At 41.9% G+C, this 19,969-nt stretch overlaps 2 protein-coding genes across 3 annotated transcripts in view; one reads left to right on the top strand and one right to left on the bottom strand.

Moving 5' to 3' along the window:
• JAK3 (Janus kinase 3) overlaps positions 1–19,969 on the bottom strand; it is a 148,483-nt gene that overhangs the window by 125,213 nt on the left and 3,301 nt on the right. Inside the window, exons 2-4 of one of the 2 annotated variants that reach the window (XM_069962299.1) lie at positions 13,463–13,655; positions 10,819–10,942; positions 477–594 (exon numbers count right to left, since the gene is read on the bottom strand). In XM_069962299.1, the coding sequence (XP_069818400.1) occupies positions 477–594; positions 10,819–10,942; positions 13,463–13,655 (435 nt within the window). Of the gene's footprint in view, positions 1–476; positions 595–10,818; positions 10,943–13,462; positions 13,656–19,969 lie in introns of those variants that run through there. The other variant, XM_069962300.1, reaches the window with a different exon arrangement.
• SLC5A5 (solute carrier family 5 member 5) overlaps positions 1–19,969 on the top strand; it is a 148,925-nt gene that overhangs the window by 22,302 nt on the left and 106,654 nt on the right. The window lies entirely within an intron of this gene.

A 19,969-nucleotide genomic window follows, 5' to 3' on the forward strand; every position in this document is an offset into this window, starting at 1 on the left:
CGCTACTGGCTGCAGCGAGCGGGGAACAAGGAGCTCCTCTTAACGACTGGTGGAATAGGGGTATAAGTTAGATGTGCAGCTGTCTGCCAGAGCGCCCCCTAGCTGTCCGGGAGTGAGGCGGGCCCTGCGCTAAGCATGTGCATTTAACTTCTTTGTTCAAAAATGGCCAGTCCTGTTTTTCCTTGTTAAACTGTTGTAAAGCCTTGACCACAATGCTGCAGGTCAGTTTCAGGGTGTTGGCAATCTCCTTATAGCCTACGTCATCTTTATGTAGAGCAACAATTATTTTTTCCAGCTCCTTAGCGAGTTCTGTGCCATGAGGTGCCGTATTGAACTTGCAGTGACCAGTAAGAGGAGTGTGAGATCGATAACACACCTGCTTACCATTCACACCTGAGACCTTGCTGCACTAGCAAGTCACATGACACAGGGTCCTAAACAAGGAAAAATAAACATTCAGTCTAATCTTTACTCACCTGAGCAAAGAGATAGTCTATGACCTGGTAGCTGAGAATAGGCTCAGGGGGCAAATTCATGAGACTGCATCGGGCAGATTTTTGTTCACTTGCACCAATCCAACCTGGAAAGAAGAATCTTTACATAGAGAACAATAATTAAAAAAAAGTAATTAGCATACAAAAATAAACACAATGCAGTGATAAATCTGAAAGTAATGGTAAGAAAATGTACTGAAAAGAACTACTGTACTGGTATGTGCACTGCTATAGGTAACTGTATTACACAACTCCCACCACTAGGTGTCACTGTTCTACTGCACAGCTAAAAGTGCATAAGGGTTAACTGTCTTCAGATATTCAACTAACCAATGCCTGAGTTAGTTACTTCAGAAGCTTTACCCTATTACAGAGGGTTATTTCTAGCTTATTGCCCAATCAGATCATGTTATCTATCTATCTATCTATATAGTGGAGTGGGACTTATGGGTTGAGTCTTCAGCTAAGGTCCAATATTGCCACAGTGTTTGAGCAAGAGCTGCTTCACAGAGCCTGCTGACCGTGTGCCTACAGACCCTGGCCTGCTGCCAGAAGCCTTGTGCGAGACTTCTTAGCAGAATTGTGTACAGTGGTGCCTTGGATTACGAGCATAATTCGTTCTGGTACCATACTTGTAATCCAAATCCACTCTTAAACCAAAACAAATTTTCCCATAAGAAATCATTGAAATGCAGACAATTGGTTCCACACCCCATAATTAATAATTTTTTTATTCTGAACAACATGTAAAACAAATGAGACAAACGTTTAGAAACAGCTGAATATGTTATATTATAAGTTACTATACAGTATAGCAATCAGCATGTGGAGGATGATGTATAGTAAGTGCATAAACCTGAAAAAACTGCAGCAGTTTGTAGATATCAGTGAGAATCACAGAATTAAGGAAGAGGACAGTGACAGAAACTATTTTGTACAGCAGTGTGAATGGCTGAGTGTGAGTGCAGGCACATTATAGGAGCAGTGTGTATGGCTGAGTGTGAGTGCAGGCACATTATAGGAGCAGTGTGTATGGCTGAGTGTGAGTGCAGGCACATTATAGCAGGAATGGAGAAGATAGGAAACACAAGGTCTGACAGAGACTTCAGGGAGCATGAAGGAATGAGCAGGGCAGATGTGGGCACATAAATGCAGCACTCTCTGTCAGAGGAGAGAGGGGTTAGAGCTATCAAGAGATTACCTCCACAGTCTTGTCCCCTGATGCAAGCCCCAGCCTGAAAAGGATCTGCTATGATTTAAAAGGTAATGGAGACTTCCTTGGTCAGAGTATAGTGCTGTAGACCATGCTATGCAGACCATGTCCCTCTCCCACTCCCCCTCCCATCCAGTACAGGGAGTTCTTAAACCAAAGCAATGCACTTAAATAGAGATGAGCGAACCTCGAGCATGCTCGAGTCCATCTGAACCCGAACTTTTGGCATTTGATTAGCGGTGGCTGCTGAACTTGGATAAAGCCCTAAGGCTATGTGGAAAGCATGTATATAGTCATTGGCTGTATCCATGTTTTCCAGACAACCTTAGAGCTTTATCCAAGTTCTGCAGCCCCAGCTAATCAAATACCGAACGTTCGGGTTAGGATCGACTCGAACCCAAACCCAGTTCGCTCATCTCTACTCTTAAACCAATGTACAATTTTGAAAAACTGTGAGCTCTTCTTGCAAAATGCTTGCAATCCAAGTTACTCTTAAACCAAAGTACCACTGTAAATATATTTCTGCAAAAGCGTGTGAGAACTTTGTCCACATTTGTACCTCCCTGCTGGACTGTTTATCTCTTTGAACAAGACTGTTGTATTCTAAGCTGTGAACTTCTATACTTGTCCTCCAAAGTGTTACATGTAATGGTGAGTTTACATGAAACGATAATTGGCCCGATCGTATGATTAACGATGTCGGAGTAACGATTTTTCTTTCATAACGATCAGCGTTTATACGGTACGGAAAATTCGTTTTGCGATCGCTTAAGCCTATCTCACACATTGGTTAAATCGCCGAACGACTGTTCACACGGAATGATCTGCGAATTTTTTGCGAACGACGAACGACGATTTGATAACATGTTGAAAGATCAAAATGAACGCTTTCTCGTTCGTCGTTTGATCGTTCGCTGCGTTTACACGTACGATTATCATTCAAATTCGATCGTTATCGCGCAAATTTGCACGATAATCGTTACGTGTAAACGCACCTTAAAAGCTATTCCTGGTTTACTTTATCTGGGTTTCAGCTGTCCTTTGTACTCCTACACGTCTGCACCTGTGGACGGTTCTCTTCTCTACACTGCACTACAGCGACTACGACTTAACTGCGTATGGTGAGCCAGGAGTCCTGGTCCTACTCCTGGCCCACCATGACAAGTGCCCATGTGGTGCTCTGTGTGTTGCTGCTGCATGTCCCCGGCCCGCCGCATATGTTTGGCTATTAGGCACAACTTTTATTTTGCCTTCCCTTCAGTTCTTGAATGGCCTGTTCTTGAATCTCCCTGTTGTCTTAAAGGGGTTATCCAGCGCTACAAAAACATGGCCACTTTCCCCCTACTGTTGTCTCCAGTTTGGGTGGGGTTTTGAAACTCCGTCCATTGAACACCTGAACTGGAGACAACAGTAGGGGGAGAAGTGGCCATGTTTTTGTAGCGCTGGATTACCCCTTTATTGAGGGGTTTCACTTAGCCTCATTATCTACTCACGGGTATTATTACCTACCAGTGCCTTCTATACTTTCCACAATACATTTATCAAATATACATCTATCTGCTAATTTGTGGATTCATCACAATAGTAATGCATACTTGTTTTTGAATAATGTTGAGGTTACATTCACATATAGTAAAAGAACAGAAAAATACAGCAGTAAAATAGTTATAAAATTCTCATGGACAAAAATGCTCTAGCTCATTGAGGTTACATCATGAGGGAACAGATGCTAGAGACTGGAGGACCTCAAATGGAGTGGCCTGCACTTTCTCCAGACCTGAATCCCATAGAAAACCTGTGGGATCAGCTGAGCCATTGTGTATAGGCTTGTAATTCTGTACCCCAGAACCTCAATTAGCCAAGGGATGCCATTTAAGAAGAGTGGGATGCAATGCCTCAGCAGACAGTCGACCAGTGATCAGCATTAGAAGTCATTGTCAAGCTCATGGGTACAAGACAAGTTATTGAGACATTAACATTTTTTGTTGTGGAATACCAATCACTGTTGTTGGCTTGTATTTCATCAAAGGGAACTTGTAATCCGGGACGTGGGCGCAGAGCCCGCCCGACCCCCGATGCAGCCCCGGATACTTACCCTTTCCTGCAAGTCCCACTCCTGGAACCGGTCCTGCGACTGAGATATCGGCGAAGCTGAGCGTGCACTGTATGCTTCCCAAAGTTGAGCACGCGCTGTATGCAGCAGAGATGAGTCTGATGCCCATAGAGAATGAATGGAGCCGTCATTCTCTATGGGCACCGGTCTCAACCCTGCAGCGCGCGCGGACTGCTTCCCACAGAGATATCTTCATCCCGGGACCGGTTCCAGGAGCGGGACCTAAAGAAAAGTTTAAGTATCCGGGGCTGCACCGGGGGGTCGATCGGGCTCTGCATCCGCATCCCGGATGACAGGTTCCCTTTAAATAGTTTGAACTTGGGAAATCAACATTGCATGCTTTTACTTAACTGCCCTACTTTCATGATATAATATCACTGTAGCATGATTACCTTTTTATGTTTCACATAAAGTCCCCCCTCCAGCCAAATATTCCTATATTTGTAGTAGTAGATCTATACTGTATGTAATTTCCAGGTTTTCAGTTTCATTAAATCAGAAATAAGTAGAGAAAACTATTGCAAACTGCAAAAACAACTAAAACAAACAACCAATTGGACTTAATTTCAAGAAATTAAATTCATTACCATGAATCCTAATTTGCATGAGTATCTAGCGTTTACATAGTGAAATGGCAGTGATTCATCAATCGGAGGTGTGTGGACTATGTTTAATTAGCATAAATATATGCTAAGTCTGAAAACTGAGGGAAGGGTGAATCCAAGATTGAGAAGTTAAAAATAGATTAACACTTTTAGCGGCACATAGGTCACATGCTGCAAGGGTGCGTGCACACTCCGGAATTGCAGTGTATAACCCGCAATGGATTCCGTTGCTCGACCCACACGAGGCGGCGCGCATTTCCGCCTGTGCCATAGACACTATTCTGTGCACGGGTGGATTACGCATTCCGCCGAAAGAAGTGACATGTCAATTCTTTCGGCGGAATGCGTAATCCGCCCGTGCCTAGAATAGTTTCTATGGCACAGGTGGAAATGCATGCCGCCGCATGCAGGTACAAGCGACGGAATACGATGCAGGTTATACGCGGCAATTCCGTAGTGAAGAGTGAAAAATAACACAATGAAAAATACCAAATGTAGTAAGCTGAGCTGAGGATGACTATGAGTGTGTGAGAAGTATGGAATATTGTTCTTTTTCAACCAAAACACATCGTAACAGTAACTGACTATTGCTAAAACTGTATCACTGCCTGTATTTGCATCTGACCATTGTATATATCTTTTAGGCTATGTTCACACTACATAAAATACGGCCGATGGCAACAACGGACATACTTTTATGCTGTGTGTAACATAGCCTATCTTCTATGGGATCCCGGCCGGAGTGTATACACATCGCATACGTTCCGGCCAGGATCCCGTGCGGCGCCGCAAATAACTGACATGTCAGTTTTCTGGGGCCACAATTCAGTGAATTGCGGCCGTAGGAAACCTTGTCAGTTCACAATGAAGCGAGCGGCTCCAGCCAGTTGCTTCATTGTGTGTGTGGGAGGTTCTGATGCAGGCGTGCGCTGATGCGCCCGCATCAAGACCCTACAGCCGGAAAGATCATCCGGTCTGTACTTAGGTACTGGGGTCACTGAACGGACGGTCTCTTGCGTTGTGTGAACATAGCCTTAAAGTGTATATAGTGTCTTGTTTGGTGCGCCCTTAGGGTACAAACACACATACCGTATACGCAGCAGATACGCAGCAAATACGCAGCAGATCTGCAGCAGATTTGATGGTGCAGATTTGATGCTGTGTTCAGTTATTTAGATCTAATCTGCTGCGTATTTGCTGCGTATCGCAGCAGTAAATACGCTGCGTATACGGTGTGTGTGTTTATACCCTTAGGGTATAAACCCACACACCGTATAAGCAGCGTATTTACTGCTGCGATACGCAGCAAACACGCAGCAAACACGCAGCAAACACGCAGCAAATACGCAGCAAACACGCAGCAGATTATATCTAAATAACTGAACACAGCATCAAATCTGTTCCAACATATCTGATGCGTATTTGCTGCGTATTTGTTGCGTATCTGCTGTGTATACGGTGTGTGGGTTTGTACCCTTAAAGAAATTAAATAATCCATTTAATCTTTGGTTGTTCTTTTATCTCGATCCATGAATCTATACGCCCATGTTCTCAGGCTATTGCTATACACTACAGGGCTAGCTTATGGCCCAGTATAATATTATTATATTTTATAAGAGCTGGTGGCAGTATTATCAGCCTTCCTGCGCTGTGTAAGGGTATGTGCACACTGAGGATTACAGACGGAACCTTTGTCGCGTAATCCTCAGCGCCCGTGCCATAGACTTCATTCTATGCACGGGCGGATTCCTTCCTCCGCCCAAAGAATGAACTCGCGAGCGGGCGCGAGCTGAGGATTATGAGACAGACTTTCCGTCCTATTTACTCAGTGTGCACATACCCTAACAGGAGGTGTTGGTGTATATCTATACCCAGCTGACCTGTACTCTTGGGGGAGTGCGGAGTGTATTTAGATAATTTAGGGAACTATATTTTTGGAAATATTAGTTACCAATGAATTGTGCTTAGATGTTTGCTGGCCCACTAAAAAATCATAATAAATATTAAAAACTGTGGGAGTTTTCAATCCGTCTATAAAACTTTTTTTTTAGCACAGAATATTTTCTAGTATAAAATTTTTTAGAAAAAGAAACTTGATCCAAAGCCAGTGAGTGCTCTTCCAGTTTTCTTTCTTTGTCAACTATTTTAAGTGTATGGGGGCCTCCCAACTCTACCTGTCTGATGTAGGATGAGAGTGTGAGATGGTGAAACAACCAAAGAGCTGTAACTGTATATAATAGTATGTATGATATATGGTTTTACACTGACAAACTGCATTCAGCCACAAGATGTCACTGTTTTGCAGTACACAGTCTGTGTTGTTAAGGCTGTGTTGTTGTCAAGGGAGACGAACCTGACAGTTGGAAGATGCGACCTGAGGGAAGAAGGAGCTGAGGGAAGTCTGGAGCAGCCATTTTAATGAGAGGGTTGGCTGTAGTAGATGCAGCCTGAGAGACCTGATGCCATCTACATGTAGTATGTAGATGGCATAAGGAAGAGCGACCGCCAGTACAGAACTTTGACAAGAGGGGCTCCCTCATTCCTCGTCTAAAGTAGACTGGGGTCAGTTAGCATGCACGCCAAACTTTCTGGGGCTGATATTGGACCTGTAGATAGTTTTGTCAGGGCTATTGTCTGTTACCGACCATATTAGATTGTGTAAGGAACATCACAGTATACTAATCCATTTGTCTTGTTATACTGTTATTTTTGGTTTAGTAACAGTGTAAATAGTTTATAAGATTGTGAGCTGCTGTGCTACACCGGAAAGACCCTTGAGACACACCCCCACATATTAGTTCCTATTTATTTAGGGCATTAATAGGTATATGGTGGCCAGCCTATCTGAGCTTGCTAATAGGTATAGTTACTGTGAGTGTATTCATCTATATCATAAAAATCAAAGTCTGTCTGTCTGTCCTTCTGTCTGTCTGTCCTCTATAGATTTCCAAACGACTAAACCGTTTGACCCCAAATTTGGCACACAGATACATTGGGTGCCCGGGAAGGTTATTGCGAAGGTCCCGTCCCCGCCAGATGTACAGGAGGGGAGGGGGAGGGGAAAGAGAAGCGCCCCATAGAGATGAATGGGAAAATCTCCTCACTGCAAACACAGGTGATATAATTAGCTGCAGCAGACACGGCAGTTGGAGCCTTAGCAACCAATAGGATTACTGCTTTCATTTTCACAGGGAGCAATGGTTGCTAGGGAAGCTGCCTCACAACATCCACAGTAATAACTGGTAGACCCCCTACTCCATCTATACAGTACATGTATATACAGGGCCCCCTACTCCATCTATACAGTACATGTATATACAGGACCCCCTACTCCATCTATACAGTACATGTATACAGGACCCCCTACTCCATCTATACGGTACATATATATACAGGACCCCCTACTCCATCTATACAGTACATGTATATACAGGACCCCCTACTCCATCTATACAGTACATGTATATACAGGACCCCCTACTCCATCTATACAGTACATGTATATACAGGACCCCCTACTCCATCTATACAGTACATGTATATACAGGGCCCCCTACTCCATCTATACAGTACATGTATATACAGGGCCCCCTACTCCATCTATACAGTACATGTATATACAGGGCCCCCTACTCCATCTATACAGGACATGTATATACAGGGCCCCCTACTCCATCTATACAGTACATGTATACAGGACCCCCTACTCCATCTATACAGTACATGTATATACAGGACCCCCTACTCCATCTATACAGTACAAGTATACAGGACCCCTACTCCATCTAGACAGTACATGTATATACAGGGCACTACAGGTATACCAAACTGTGACTGGGTAACACTGCCACACCAGACCTGACCAATACCGCCATACTGTGACTGGATAACACTACAAATACCAGACCTGACCAATACCGCCATACTGTGCTGGATAACACTGTCATACCAGACCTGACCAATACCGCCATACTGTGCTGGATAACACTGTCATACCAGACCTGACCAATACCGCCATACTGTGACTGGATAACACCGCCACACCAGACCTGACCAATACCGCCATACTGTGACTGGATAACACTGTCATATCAGACCTGACCAATACCGCCATACTGTAAATGGATAACACCGCCACACCAGACCTGAACAATACCGCCATACTCTGACTGGATAACACTGTCATACCAGACCTGACCAATACCGCCATACTGTGACTGGATAACACTGCATACCAGACCTGACCAATACCGCCATATTGTGCTGGATAACACTGTCATACCAGACCTGACCAATACCGCCATACTGTGACTGGATAACACTGCCATACCAGACCTGACCAATACCGCCATACTGTGACTGGGTAACACCACCACACCAGACCTGACCAATACCGCCATACTATGACTGGATAACACCATCATATCAGACCTGACCAATACTGCCATACTGTGACTGGATTACACCGCTATACCAGACCTGACTAATACCACAATACCGTGACTGGATAACACCGCCACACCAGACCTGACCAATACTGCCATACTGTGACTTGATAACACCGCCATACCAGACATGACCAATACCGACACACTGTGACTGAATAACACTGCCATACGGGTAAATACAACCCTGCAGGTATACAGGACCCCAAAACTATACACTACAGGTGCACGAGACCTCCACAAAACTATATACTACAGGTATACAGGACCCCAAACTTTACACTACAGGTATACAGGACCCCAAAACTATACACTACAGGAATTCCACCAACTATATACTACAGGTATATAGGACCCCAAACTATACACTACAGGTATACAGGACCTCAAAACTATACACTACAGGTATACAGGACCTACACCAACTCTATAATACAGGTATACAGCACCTTCACCAACTCTATACTACAAGTATACAGGACCCCAAATATACTACAGGTATACAGGAACTCCACCAGCTATATACTACAGGTATATAGGACTATACAAACTATACACTACAGGTATACAGGACCTCCACCAACTCTATACTATAGTTATACAGGACCCTCAAACTATTCACTACAAGTATACAGGACCCCCGAACTATATACTACAGGTATACAAGACCTCCACTAATTATACACTACAGGTTTTCAGGACCCTCAAACTATAAACTACAGATATACAAGACCTCCACCAACTATACATTACAGGTATACAGCACCAACTATATACTACAGGTATACAGGACCCCCGAACTATACAGTACAGGTATACAGGACCTTCACCAACTGTACACTGCAGGTATGCAGGACCTCCCTAAACTATACACTACAGGTATACAGCCCCTAACTACACACTACAGGTATACAGGACCCCCCCAACTATACATTGTGGGTATATAGAACCCCTCCAACTATGCACTACAGGTATACACTAATTCCATTGATTAACTCAGATGAAACAATACCTTTAGCTTGGTCTCCTGGGCACCTTAGAACAAATCTAATTAACACACTGACACTTTATACCCGGGCAGCGCCGGGTACATTTTCTAGTACAACATATTTCCGGGTGACATGCTGTGTAGCAGAGGGGCCTTGGCTTAAAGCGACTCTGTACCCACAATCTTACCCCCCCAAACCACTTGTACGTTCGGATAGCTGCTTTTAATCCAAGATCTGTCCTGGGGTCCATTCAGCACGTGATGCAGTTATTGTCCTAAAAAAACAACTTTTAAACATGCAGGATTGCAACGTCTCACTGCCCTCCTCATCACTAGGAATGCCCCTGAGCAGGAATTTTTCCTATTCCTCACCTGAACACTGCACAGGTGCCTTAACGATCCAGCTCATGTTCACACAGGTGATGAACTGTTCTTGGGGCATTCCTAATGATGAGGAGGGTGAGGAGGAGGGACAGCGAGGTGTTGCAAGCCTAGGGCATAGACACTCTAGGCCACACCAATTTGGCATAGGGCTGCAAGTTTAAAAGTTGTTTTTTAGGACCATAACTGCATCACCTGCCAAACAAACCCCAGAACAGATCTTGTTGTATATAATTTTGTTATATTTGAGTTGCTAGTACCTTTGGTGCCTTTGTATGTTTTAATAAAGAGCAGTTTTGTTTAAAGTGGTGTTGGAGTCGCTTTCCTTATTCGTGACTTCACTGTATATTGGGCAGCCCACCCCGATACACGGATTACAAGAGAAGGATCTGGCAAGTTGGATTTCAACTGCCCTATCAGAGATGTCTGGCAGCGGCTCACCTCTTCAGGGTGCCTTCACACACCAGATTAGCAGCAGATTTCACGCTGTGGATTCGCACAGAAATCCGCTGCGGAAATCTAGCTTGACTGCCTAGCAAATAACCAGTTTTAAATAAGAAATAAACAGGAATGCAGTACCTGATTCGATATACCACAACATGAGCTATGCCTCCATCCACAGTAAATATGTGATTTGGATTATACCAAGTCTTTAGATCAGGAGCTGCCAGTGCAAACAAGGAATGATAGACAGGCAGGATTCCTGGGTAACCAAAAAAAAAAAAAAAGGGAAATTGAAAGAATCTCATAAAGAATGTAAAAATAAACTTTTTTCTGTATTTAAAATGTTCAATAGATGATACATTCTTTTAACACCAATTTAATTCCTAGATTTAACTATATTACAGGCCAAGCAGATTTCCGTTTTAATGTCTAATGTCTGCACATATTGACCATCAGACTTTTAGGGTCCATTTATACAGAAAGATAGATTATCTGACGTAGATTTGAAGCCAAAGCCAATAACAGATTATAAACAGAGGTCAGGTCATAAAGGAAAGCCTGAGATTTTTCTTCTTTTTAACCCTTTCAAGCAAAAGTCAGTAAATGTACTGACCTGCTTCAGATGCTCACTGTTTAGACAAACAGTGACCGGAAGCTGCAACTAAACTTTCAGCTGATAGCTGACAGTTTAGTGTAACCGCCACTGGACCCCCAAAGGGGGTCCAGCATCGGCAATTGCTGGCTTTGTTGGATCAGTAACGGTAATTGGTTTTGTAAAAAACACATAGGATTACATTGGAATCTCTGGAAAGAAAATGCAAATTTTAACTTTTCACTCTTACTTTGCAGTTATTCCTGTGAAATGCAGAAAGGGTTAAATAACTGAATGAATGTAAATTTAAATACTTGAAAGAGTGAAGATTTCAAAATGGGTTGAATTGTGGGGGGTTTTAGTATACAGGCCTCTAAAATATACTCTAAAACTGAACTGGTGCCTAAAGAATTTCTGAGTTTGGAATTTTTGCGAACATTTTGAAAATTGCTACTAAACATTTACGGCCTCTAACATCCCAAATAAGTAAAATCATGTTCACCAAATGCTTTTAAAATAAAGTAGACATGTTATAGATATGAATTAATAAATAATGAATGTAGTATTCCTATTTTCCTTATTGGCAGAGACTTTCAAATGTAGAGAATGCGCTTTTTTTACATTTTTAACAACATTTTGGAGTTTTTTCACAAAAAAATTCTAAAGCTATCAACTCAAATTTACCACTAACATAAAGTAGATTATGTAACAAAAAAACAATCTTGGAATCAGAAGGATTGGTAAAAGCATTCCCAAGTTATTGATGAATAAAGTGACACAGGTCATATTCATAAAATTTGCCTTGGTCCTGAAAGGGTTAAATCCATTCCTGGCTTTCGCTTAAAATCTTTGGCAGATAATCTGTCAGATAATCTTTCTGTGTAAATGGACCCTTATGGTGCGTTTACACAGGCAGATTTATCTGACAGATTTTTGAAGCCAAAGCCAGGAACAGACCATAAACAGGGAACGGGTCATAAAGGAAAGACTGAGATTTATCCTCTTTTTAAATCCATTTTTGGTTTTGGCTTCCAAAATCTCCCAGATAAATCTGCCTGTGTAAACGCACCATAATGGTCCTTTTACACGGAACGATTTATCGTTCGAATTTGCACGATAACGATTGAATTTGAACGTGTAAACGTAGCGAACAATCAAGCGACGAGCGAGAAATCGTTCATTTTGATCTTTCATCATGTTCTCAAATCATCGTTGATTGTTCGCAAAAAATTAGCAGATTGTTCTGTGTAAACAGTCGTTCAACAATTTCACCTATGTGTGAGATAGGCTTAAGCGATCGCAAAACGATCGCAAAACGATTTTTCCGTACGATGTATCATTCCGTCTAAACGCTGATCGTTATAAAAAAAACATTGTTCATTCACAATCGTTAATCGTGCGATCGGGCGAATTATCGCTCTGTGTAAAAGTACCATTACTCCTCTGCTGGGCCACAATGGCAATTTTAAAATGGCCACCACCTGGTGACTTGGGAGTCAGCCATGAAATGCTTTGTTTGTTGGGAAGAGATGCAGAACTTTTTCTTGCTTGTTGGCTGAGCTACAGCCAATCATTTCATATGCTTACGCTACAGTCAAACATTCTCTAAGTTTGTATGTAATTGTGGATTCGAGATTATGGACAAATTTAGAGCCCATTGATTTCTATTGGGCTGTTCATAAAGTCCATAGATTTATGGATCTGTAAACCACCTATTTACCTACTACCTTCGCCTTGTTTGCTGATCTGCAATAAATACGGATTACGGATGCGAGATGAATGCATTACAAATAATTTTTTTACAGACTGCGGACGTAGATTGGGGATTAATGCAGACATCATATACGGTCCTGAAAAACTAGTAAATGTTTAAATGTAGTCTTATTTGTTGCACCCCCCTTCCCAACTCAACAATTGCAGAACAGCCCTGCTGTAGGGGAGAGGGCTCATTGCAGTTGAGCTAATATTAGCCACATAGCCAGCTAATGTGACCTGTACTATGAAATAAAATACTTTCATATAGTCCGGAACTGAACATTGGAATCTGAATCTATAAATTATTCTGAGAAAACTGACTCACCCCTGTCTGTGTCACCATTAAAGTATTCATTGGTACTTGTAAGCCACTCCATGCTTCTCAGAAAAAAATCTTTACCTGATAAACTTATTCCTACATATTGCTCTTACCACAAGATTTGGCAGCTGCAATGCATAGCTCCTCAGCAGAGTATTGTCCACCAGGAAAGACCATCTGTGGAACAGACTGTAAAGTGGAGGGCAAAGAAGATGTGTAGAAGAGCAGTTTAAGAGAGCCGGTGGCAGAAGAATAGGAGCTGCAAGAGCGTGAACCGCACAGGAGTGGGGCATCTTCACCAGACATCTGTGGAAACAAAAAATTCTCTTTACATAACAAGATGTGTAAAATACTGTTTGACCTCTTTCCTCTGCCAAGATTTGAGGGAACTTATACAACACATACATTCATGTAAATAAGTCTTATGAGTCATAAAGGAAAGCCTGACATTTCTCCTCAAGTCCATTCCTGGCTTTGGCTTCAAATCTTTGGCAGATAATCTCTCTGTGTAAATGGACCCTAAATGTTAGGCATAGTGCCAGGGCTGTATTTGCCATTAGACACTTGTGGTCCTGCTCCTAGAGAAGCAGGATGAACTTAAAATATACCAAAACCTTTATAGGTGTACTTAATGTAACCTTCTCTAAACCTTTGAATGCAAATGTCCAACTGTTCAATGTTTCATGTTTTTGCACAACTTGCTGTTCTCTAACAAGGAGCATGTTGGGTGGTGCTTGGTGGTGGTGATGTTACACGGCATCTAGTCACTACATAAGTGTCCTACTGTTAATAGTACAGTGACAAGCCCATACTACTTGAATAACATCGTTGTGCCTTTTCATGAACAGCATAGCTCCAGTTCACCAATGTCGCATTATGAGGGAATGGCTGCTGGAGACTGGGGTACCTCAAATGGAGTGGCCTGCACTTCCTCCAGACCTGAATCCCATAGAAAACCTATTTTTGGGAAAACCCTTTTTGTTGGGTATACCCATCACTGTTGTTGGCTTTTATTCCAATAAATTGTGGAAATTACCATGTTGAAAGAATTTTGAACTATAACTGCTGCTATCTTCTATGGGCTCCCCGGACGATCTAAAGTACATCCAGGGAGCCCCTCCCTTAGTTTTCCGCACCCCCCTCCCCGTTCCTGCTTGCTGTCAGCGCTTGTAATAGTGCCAGCAGCGAACAGGGAATGAGGAGCAAGCGATCACCGACCTGTCGGATCAGTCTGTGTAATAGGGCCTTTAACCCCTTAAGGACAGAGCCCAAGATGGCCTTAAGGACCGGGACAATTTTCAATTTAGCGTTTTCATTTTTTCCCCGTCATCTTTTAAGAGCTATAACTTTTATTTTTCCAGCTTCAGGGCTTGTTTTCTTCAGGAACTTTGTAAAGGCTCCTTTTGATCTAACAAAACACAGTAATCACTGAACTAAGGGAGAACAGTGAAAAAAACCCTGGGCCACCCTGGAATTTTCCTATTTATATTCCAATACTCGCAACCGAGTGGGACTTAGGGGGCTATTTATCACCCCATCATGGAGCCACCCCGTGGCAACAGGCTAGAGATATCTGGCTATCCCGTATTTTGAGACTCGCAACAGAGACTCCACGGACTCTTGTTTTGCATATTTTTCTTTTGATCTAACTTAAAATGAATGACGGAACCCCCAAAATATCATTTATGGGGTGAATTTGGGACAAAAAATGCAATTCTGCAAATTGTGGGGGGGGTTCCGTGTTTACGTAATGCATTTTACAGTAAAACTGAAACTTTATCTTTATTTTATAGGTCGGTCTGAATACGGCGATATGCAGGTTATATGGCTTTCTAATGTTTTACTATTTTTATTAACAGTAAAACTTTTTTGCAAATAGGTGTGATTACAATGGCCCTTTTTTGACTCATAGCGTTTCTATTGTTTTACGGCTGTATGGGAAGTCATTTTTTGCACCATAATCTCTAGTTTTTATTAATACCATATTTGTGTAGATAAGACATAACTGATCAATTTTTATTCATTTTATTTAAAACAAAATGTAATAAAAAAAATAATCAATCCTGGCATTTTTTACCTGATTTTTGTTTTACACTGTTTACCATGCGGGAACAATTTAGATTTATTACACACTACGGTATATCATATGTTTATTTATTTACTTCTCTGTGTTTTATTTATAAAATGGGAAAGGGGGGTGATTCAAACGTTATTGGGGGAGGGGCTATGTCATGTTTTTTACATTTTTTAAAAATTAAATTTTTACACTTTTTACATTACATTACATACACTGATCTGATCATTGCTATGCCATAACATAGCAGTGGTCTGTGTAATCTGCGATCATTGCATAGTTGCATCACCTGTGCAGACTCTATACATGGATCACCTATCTGACTCCAGGGAGGAAGGTAAGAGACCTCCGGCAGTCAGATACAATGATTGGAACCCCCCACAGTCACACTGCGGGGTCCCGATCAGTCAGTGAAAGCAGCACAGCTCCTGTCACTGATGTAAGTGCCGAGATTGCAGGGGTTAATGGCGCCGCAGCGCGATTGTGGCAGTCTGTCATTAACAGTGAGGACCTGGCTGCATATAGCAACCGATCCCCACATGCTATGAAGTGAGCTCCTGAGTTCGCTTCAAAGCACTGCCGGATTCAATGACATACAGCATGGGTCCTTAAAGTGACTCTGTACCCACAATCTGCACTCCCCAAACTGCTTGTACCTTCGGATAGCTGCTTTTAATCCAAGATCTGTCCCGGGGTTCGTTCAGCAGGTGATGCAGTTATTGTCCTAAAAAACTACTTTTAAGCTTGCAGCCCTGTGTCAAACTGGCGTGGCCTACAGTGTCTGTGATTAGGCCTGCACTGCCTCTCTGTCCCTCCTCTCCACCCTCTTCACCCTTAGGAATGCTCCAGGCAGATTGTCTCCTATTCCTCATCTGTGTGAATACTGCACATGGGCTGGATCGTTAAGGCACCTGTGTAATGATCACTGCAGAGGAATAGAAAAGAGGGTGGGGAGAAGGGACGGTGAGGTGGTGCAAAGTTAGGGCACAGATACTCCAAGCCACGGCCGTTGGGCACAGGACTGCAAGTTTAAAAGTTGTCTTTTAGGACAATAACTGCATCACCTGCCGAACGGACCCCAGGACAGATCTTGAATTAAAAACAGCTATCTGACGGTACAAGTGGTTTGGGGGGGACAGATTGTGGGAACAGAGTCACTTTAAGTGACAGGATTCCATGATGTATGACATGGGTCCTTAACTGGTAAAGACTGTCTACTCAGCTACACCAGCTATTACTTTGCTTAAGGTCCGCAAGATTTCTACGGCTTGAGGACACCAGGTTTCTCTGTGGTGGTCCCAGTCTGGGTGGGATAGTGGCTAATGCTAAAGGCCCTATTCCACGGAACGATTATCGTTCATAAACTCGCTCCAATGACCGCTCATTAACGATCACTAAACTTTTTTTTTTTTTTTTGTGAACGATAACACATAACACACGTGGGAACGTGAACGATATATGTAGTGTAACCATTATTTTGCGGCCGTTACATGGTCGTTTAAAACGTTCGCCGTGTTGATCATGACCATACGACAAACCTCCTTTTTTAAACCTTTTTACAAACTGAAAAATTATCTTTCAAAGACCAACAATTTTTTTTCGCCATGCTGAAAAACAATTTTGAACGACAATATAACGATTTCGCCTTTGTCGTTCGCTCGTTTACACCAATTTCACGAAGCAATTATTATTAACAAGCAGTCATTGGAGCGAGTTTATGAACGATAATCGTTCCCTGGAATAGGGCCTTAAGAACCAGACAGTGCTGATGCAAGGCATTAGAGAACAGAAGAGATGTGCGAAGACTGCAAGCTGGGTCATTAAGAGGGTCATTCCCACTCAAGAACACAAGGAACTCACATCACTAAGGCAAGAAGGAACAGGTGGAACAACTTTAAATAGTGTGGAAGGAACAGAATTGGAACAGAATAATAATTAGAAGCAGACTGACACTTTAAATCTAAGAAGGTGAGCATGTATACCCTAGAGGCAAAAGTATGAGCTGCATCGGTGCCAGAGACATGGAGCCCAAGCATAATATACAGTGGGGAAAATAAGTATGTGATGCACTGGCAATTTTTTTTTTAAGTTTTCCCACCTTCAAAGAATTGAGAAGTCTGTAATTTTTATCTTATAGGCAGAATCTATAAAAGAACTCCAGAAAATCACATTGTGTGATTTAAAAAAAAAAAAATAATTAATTTCCAATTTATTGCTTTAAATGAGTATTTGATTGGGCTAGGTTCACACTGCATTTTGTCCTACGATTCATACGTTTTATGGAAAAAGCGCATACAATTGTGTGCCATCCGTTTGGATACGTTTTTCCTTTGACTAACAGTAACACACTACTTTGTCATAGATTAAAATCCTGCAGGGTGCGCAAGGTTCCCCTGCTTACACCATGACATGTCCAGGCCCATATGAATTTTACCAGTGACCATCTGGATGATCATGGGAGAAGATCATGTGGGCAGATGAGACCAAAACAGAACTTTTTGGTATCAAAAAGTACACTACATGATTGCACTTTTTGATACAGTGCAGTACATAGTCATACATTTTCTTTCATCTACGTTTCCTATTAATAAATTTACCTTCTAAGCCGTGAAGACTGTTGAGATCATTTCAAGGAATTACTTAGTTACTGCTAATTACTTTTGGTCTGCAGCAATCGTTGTTTCAGTAGTCTACACACACAGATACTCCACAGAAATTGTTTTAAGCAGGTGTTAATTTTTATCACTAATTATTAATAGGCTTGCTCAATTTTTGCCTTAGGACCCCCCCCAGTGATCAAAACTTTTGACATGTCTCTATGACATATTTAAAGTAACATTTTTAGTGTTTTCTTTTATTTTTATTTATTGCCCTCTTTACTTTTTTATTTTTTTATTCAGCCACATTAACTTTTTCCTGTTCCTTACCCATTATTCCCATAAGGAATGTAATTCTCAATTTAAAAAGTTAAGATGTACAGTGGTGCCTTGGATTACGAGCATAATTCGTTCCGGGTCCGTGCTTGTAATCCAAATCCACTCTTAAACCAAAGCAAATTTTCCCATAAGAAATCAGTGATATGCAGACAATTGGTTCCACACCCCAAAAATAATGATTTAATATTCTGAATGACATGTAAAACAGATGAAACAAATATTCACAAACAGCAGAATATGTGATATTATAAGTTACTGTACAGTAATTTAGAGGATGGGAAACACAAGGGCTGACAGAGACTGCAGGAAGCATAAAGGAATGAGCAGGATATATGTGGGCACATACATACATACATCACTCTCTGTCTAGGGAGAGAGGGGTTACAGCTATGAAGAGATTACCTCCACAGTCCTGTCCCCTGATGTGAGCCCCAGCCTGAAGTGGATCTGCAATGATGTGGAGGGTGAAGGAGACTTCCTGGGTCAGAGTACAGGCCTGTAGACCACGCTATGCAGACCATGCCCCTCCTCCACTTGCGCTCCCACCCAGTACAGGGAGCTCTTAAACTAAAGCAATGCTCTTAAACCAAGTCACAATTTTGAAAAACTGTGAGCTCTTAAACCAAAACGCTCTTTAACCAAGTTACTCTTAAACCAAGGTACCACTGTATTTAAAAATAACCCATTTAGTCGCGATTGGCTGGCTAAACTATGTCACCCCCTGAATATTAGAATAGTGGATTCCAGATTCGTGTCGTTTTCTGGTTGGAGCTAGAGAGGGACATACTGTATACCACCGAGAGAAAGCTTTTAGGTAAAGTTAGGTAGGAAGGGACCCCCTAAAAGCCCTTGTTAGGGCTAAAATTATAAAAACCATATATTTAGAAGCCGTTGTGAGGCAGGCAGTGTGTTCAGACATCTACTGATAGTGTATACGGCTGTATAGTGTGATTGCAGGATAATACCTGTTATTTTGCTACTACTGATTTGTGCAGTCTGCATCCTGTAAAGGAGTTGAACGGCTCTTTCATTTTAATATATATTATATTATATAGTACAATAATATATTATATATATATATATATATATATATATATATATATATATATATATATACTAATATTACCCAAGTGCGTACCGCTAGATCGAAACATATGCTTCTACTTTACGTTCATCACTAGTGTTATATGCAGCCAGGCATACTTCCCCTGCTGCATTCCAGAGGTGTTGGCATCATTTCCTGAGGTTTATTTGTGCCCTTGGTGACCTCCTAGTGGTTGAATATTGATTTCCAGGTCCCAAGTATTTTTCTCCCATAGACTATAATGGGATTCGATATTCGTTCGAATAGTCAAATATCGGACGCTATTTGAATCAAATTTCTAATTATCTAATATTTCACTATTCGCTCATCTCTGGTCTCTACTGCTCAAGCCTGTCTCAAGACAGCTCGCTGAAGTATCAGGTTATAGCTGCCCATAGGAATCCATTGAGATAGGTAGTAGTAGATATGAACGCAATAGCGAAGAAATAGCGAAGAAAAAACTATCGCAAATCCATGGAAATTAGTGAACGTTTTCAGGTCTTTTGCAATAGTGGTCGTTTGAGAT

Source organism: Dendropsophus ebraccatus, chromosome 3 (assembly GCF_027789765.1).
Source record: "Dendropsophus ebraccatus isolate aDenEbr1 chromosome 3, aDenEbr1.pat, whole genome shotgun sequence".
Taxonomy (NCBI): domain Eukaryota; kingdom Metazoa; phylum Chordata; class Amphibia; order Anura; family Hylidae; genus Dendropsophus; species Dendropsophus ebraccatus.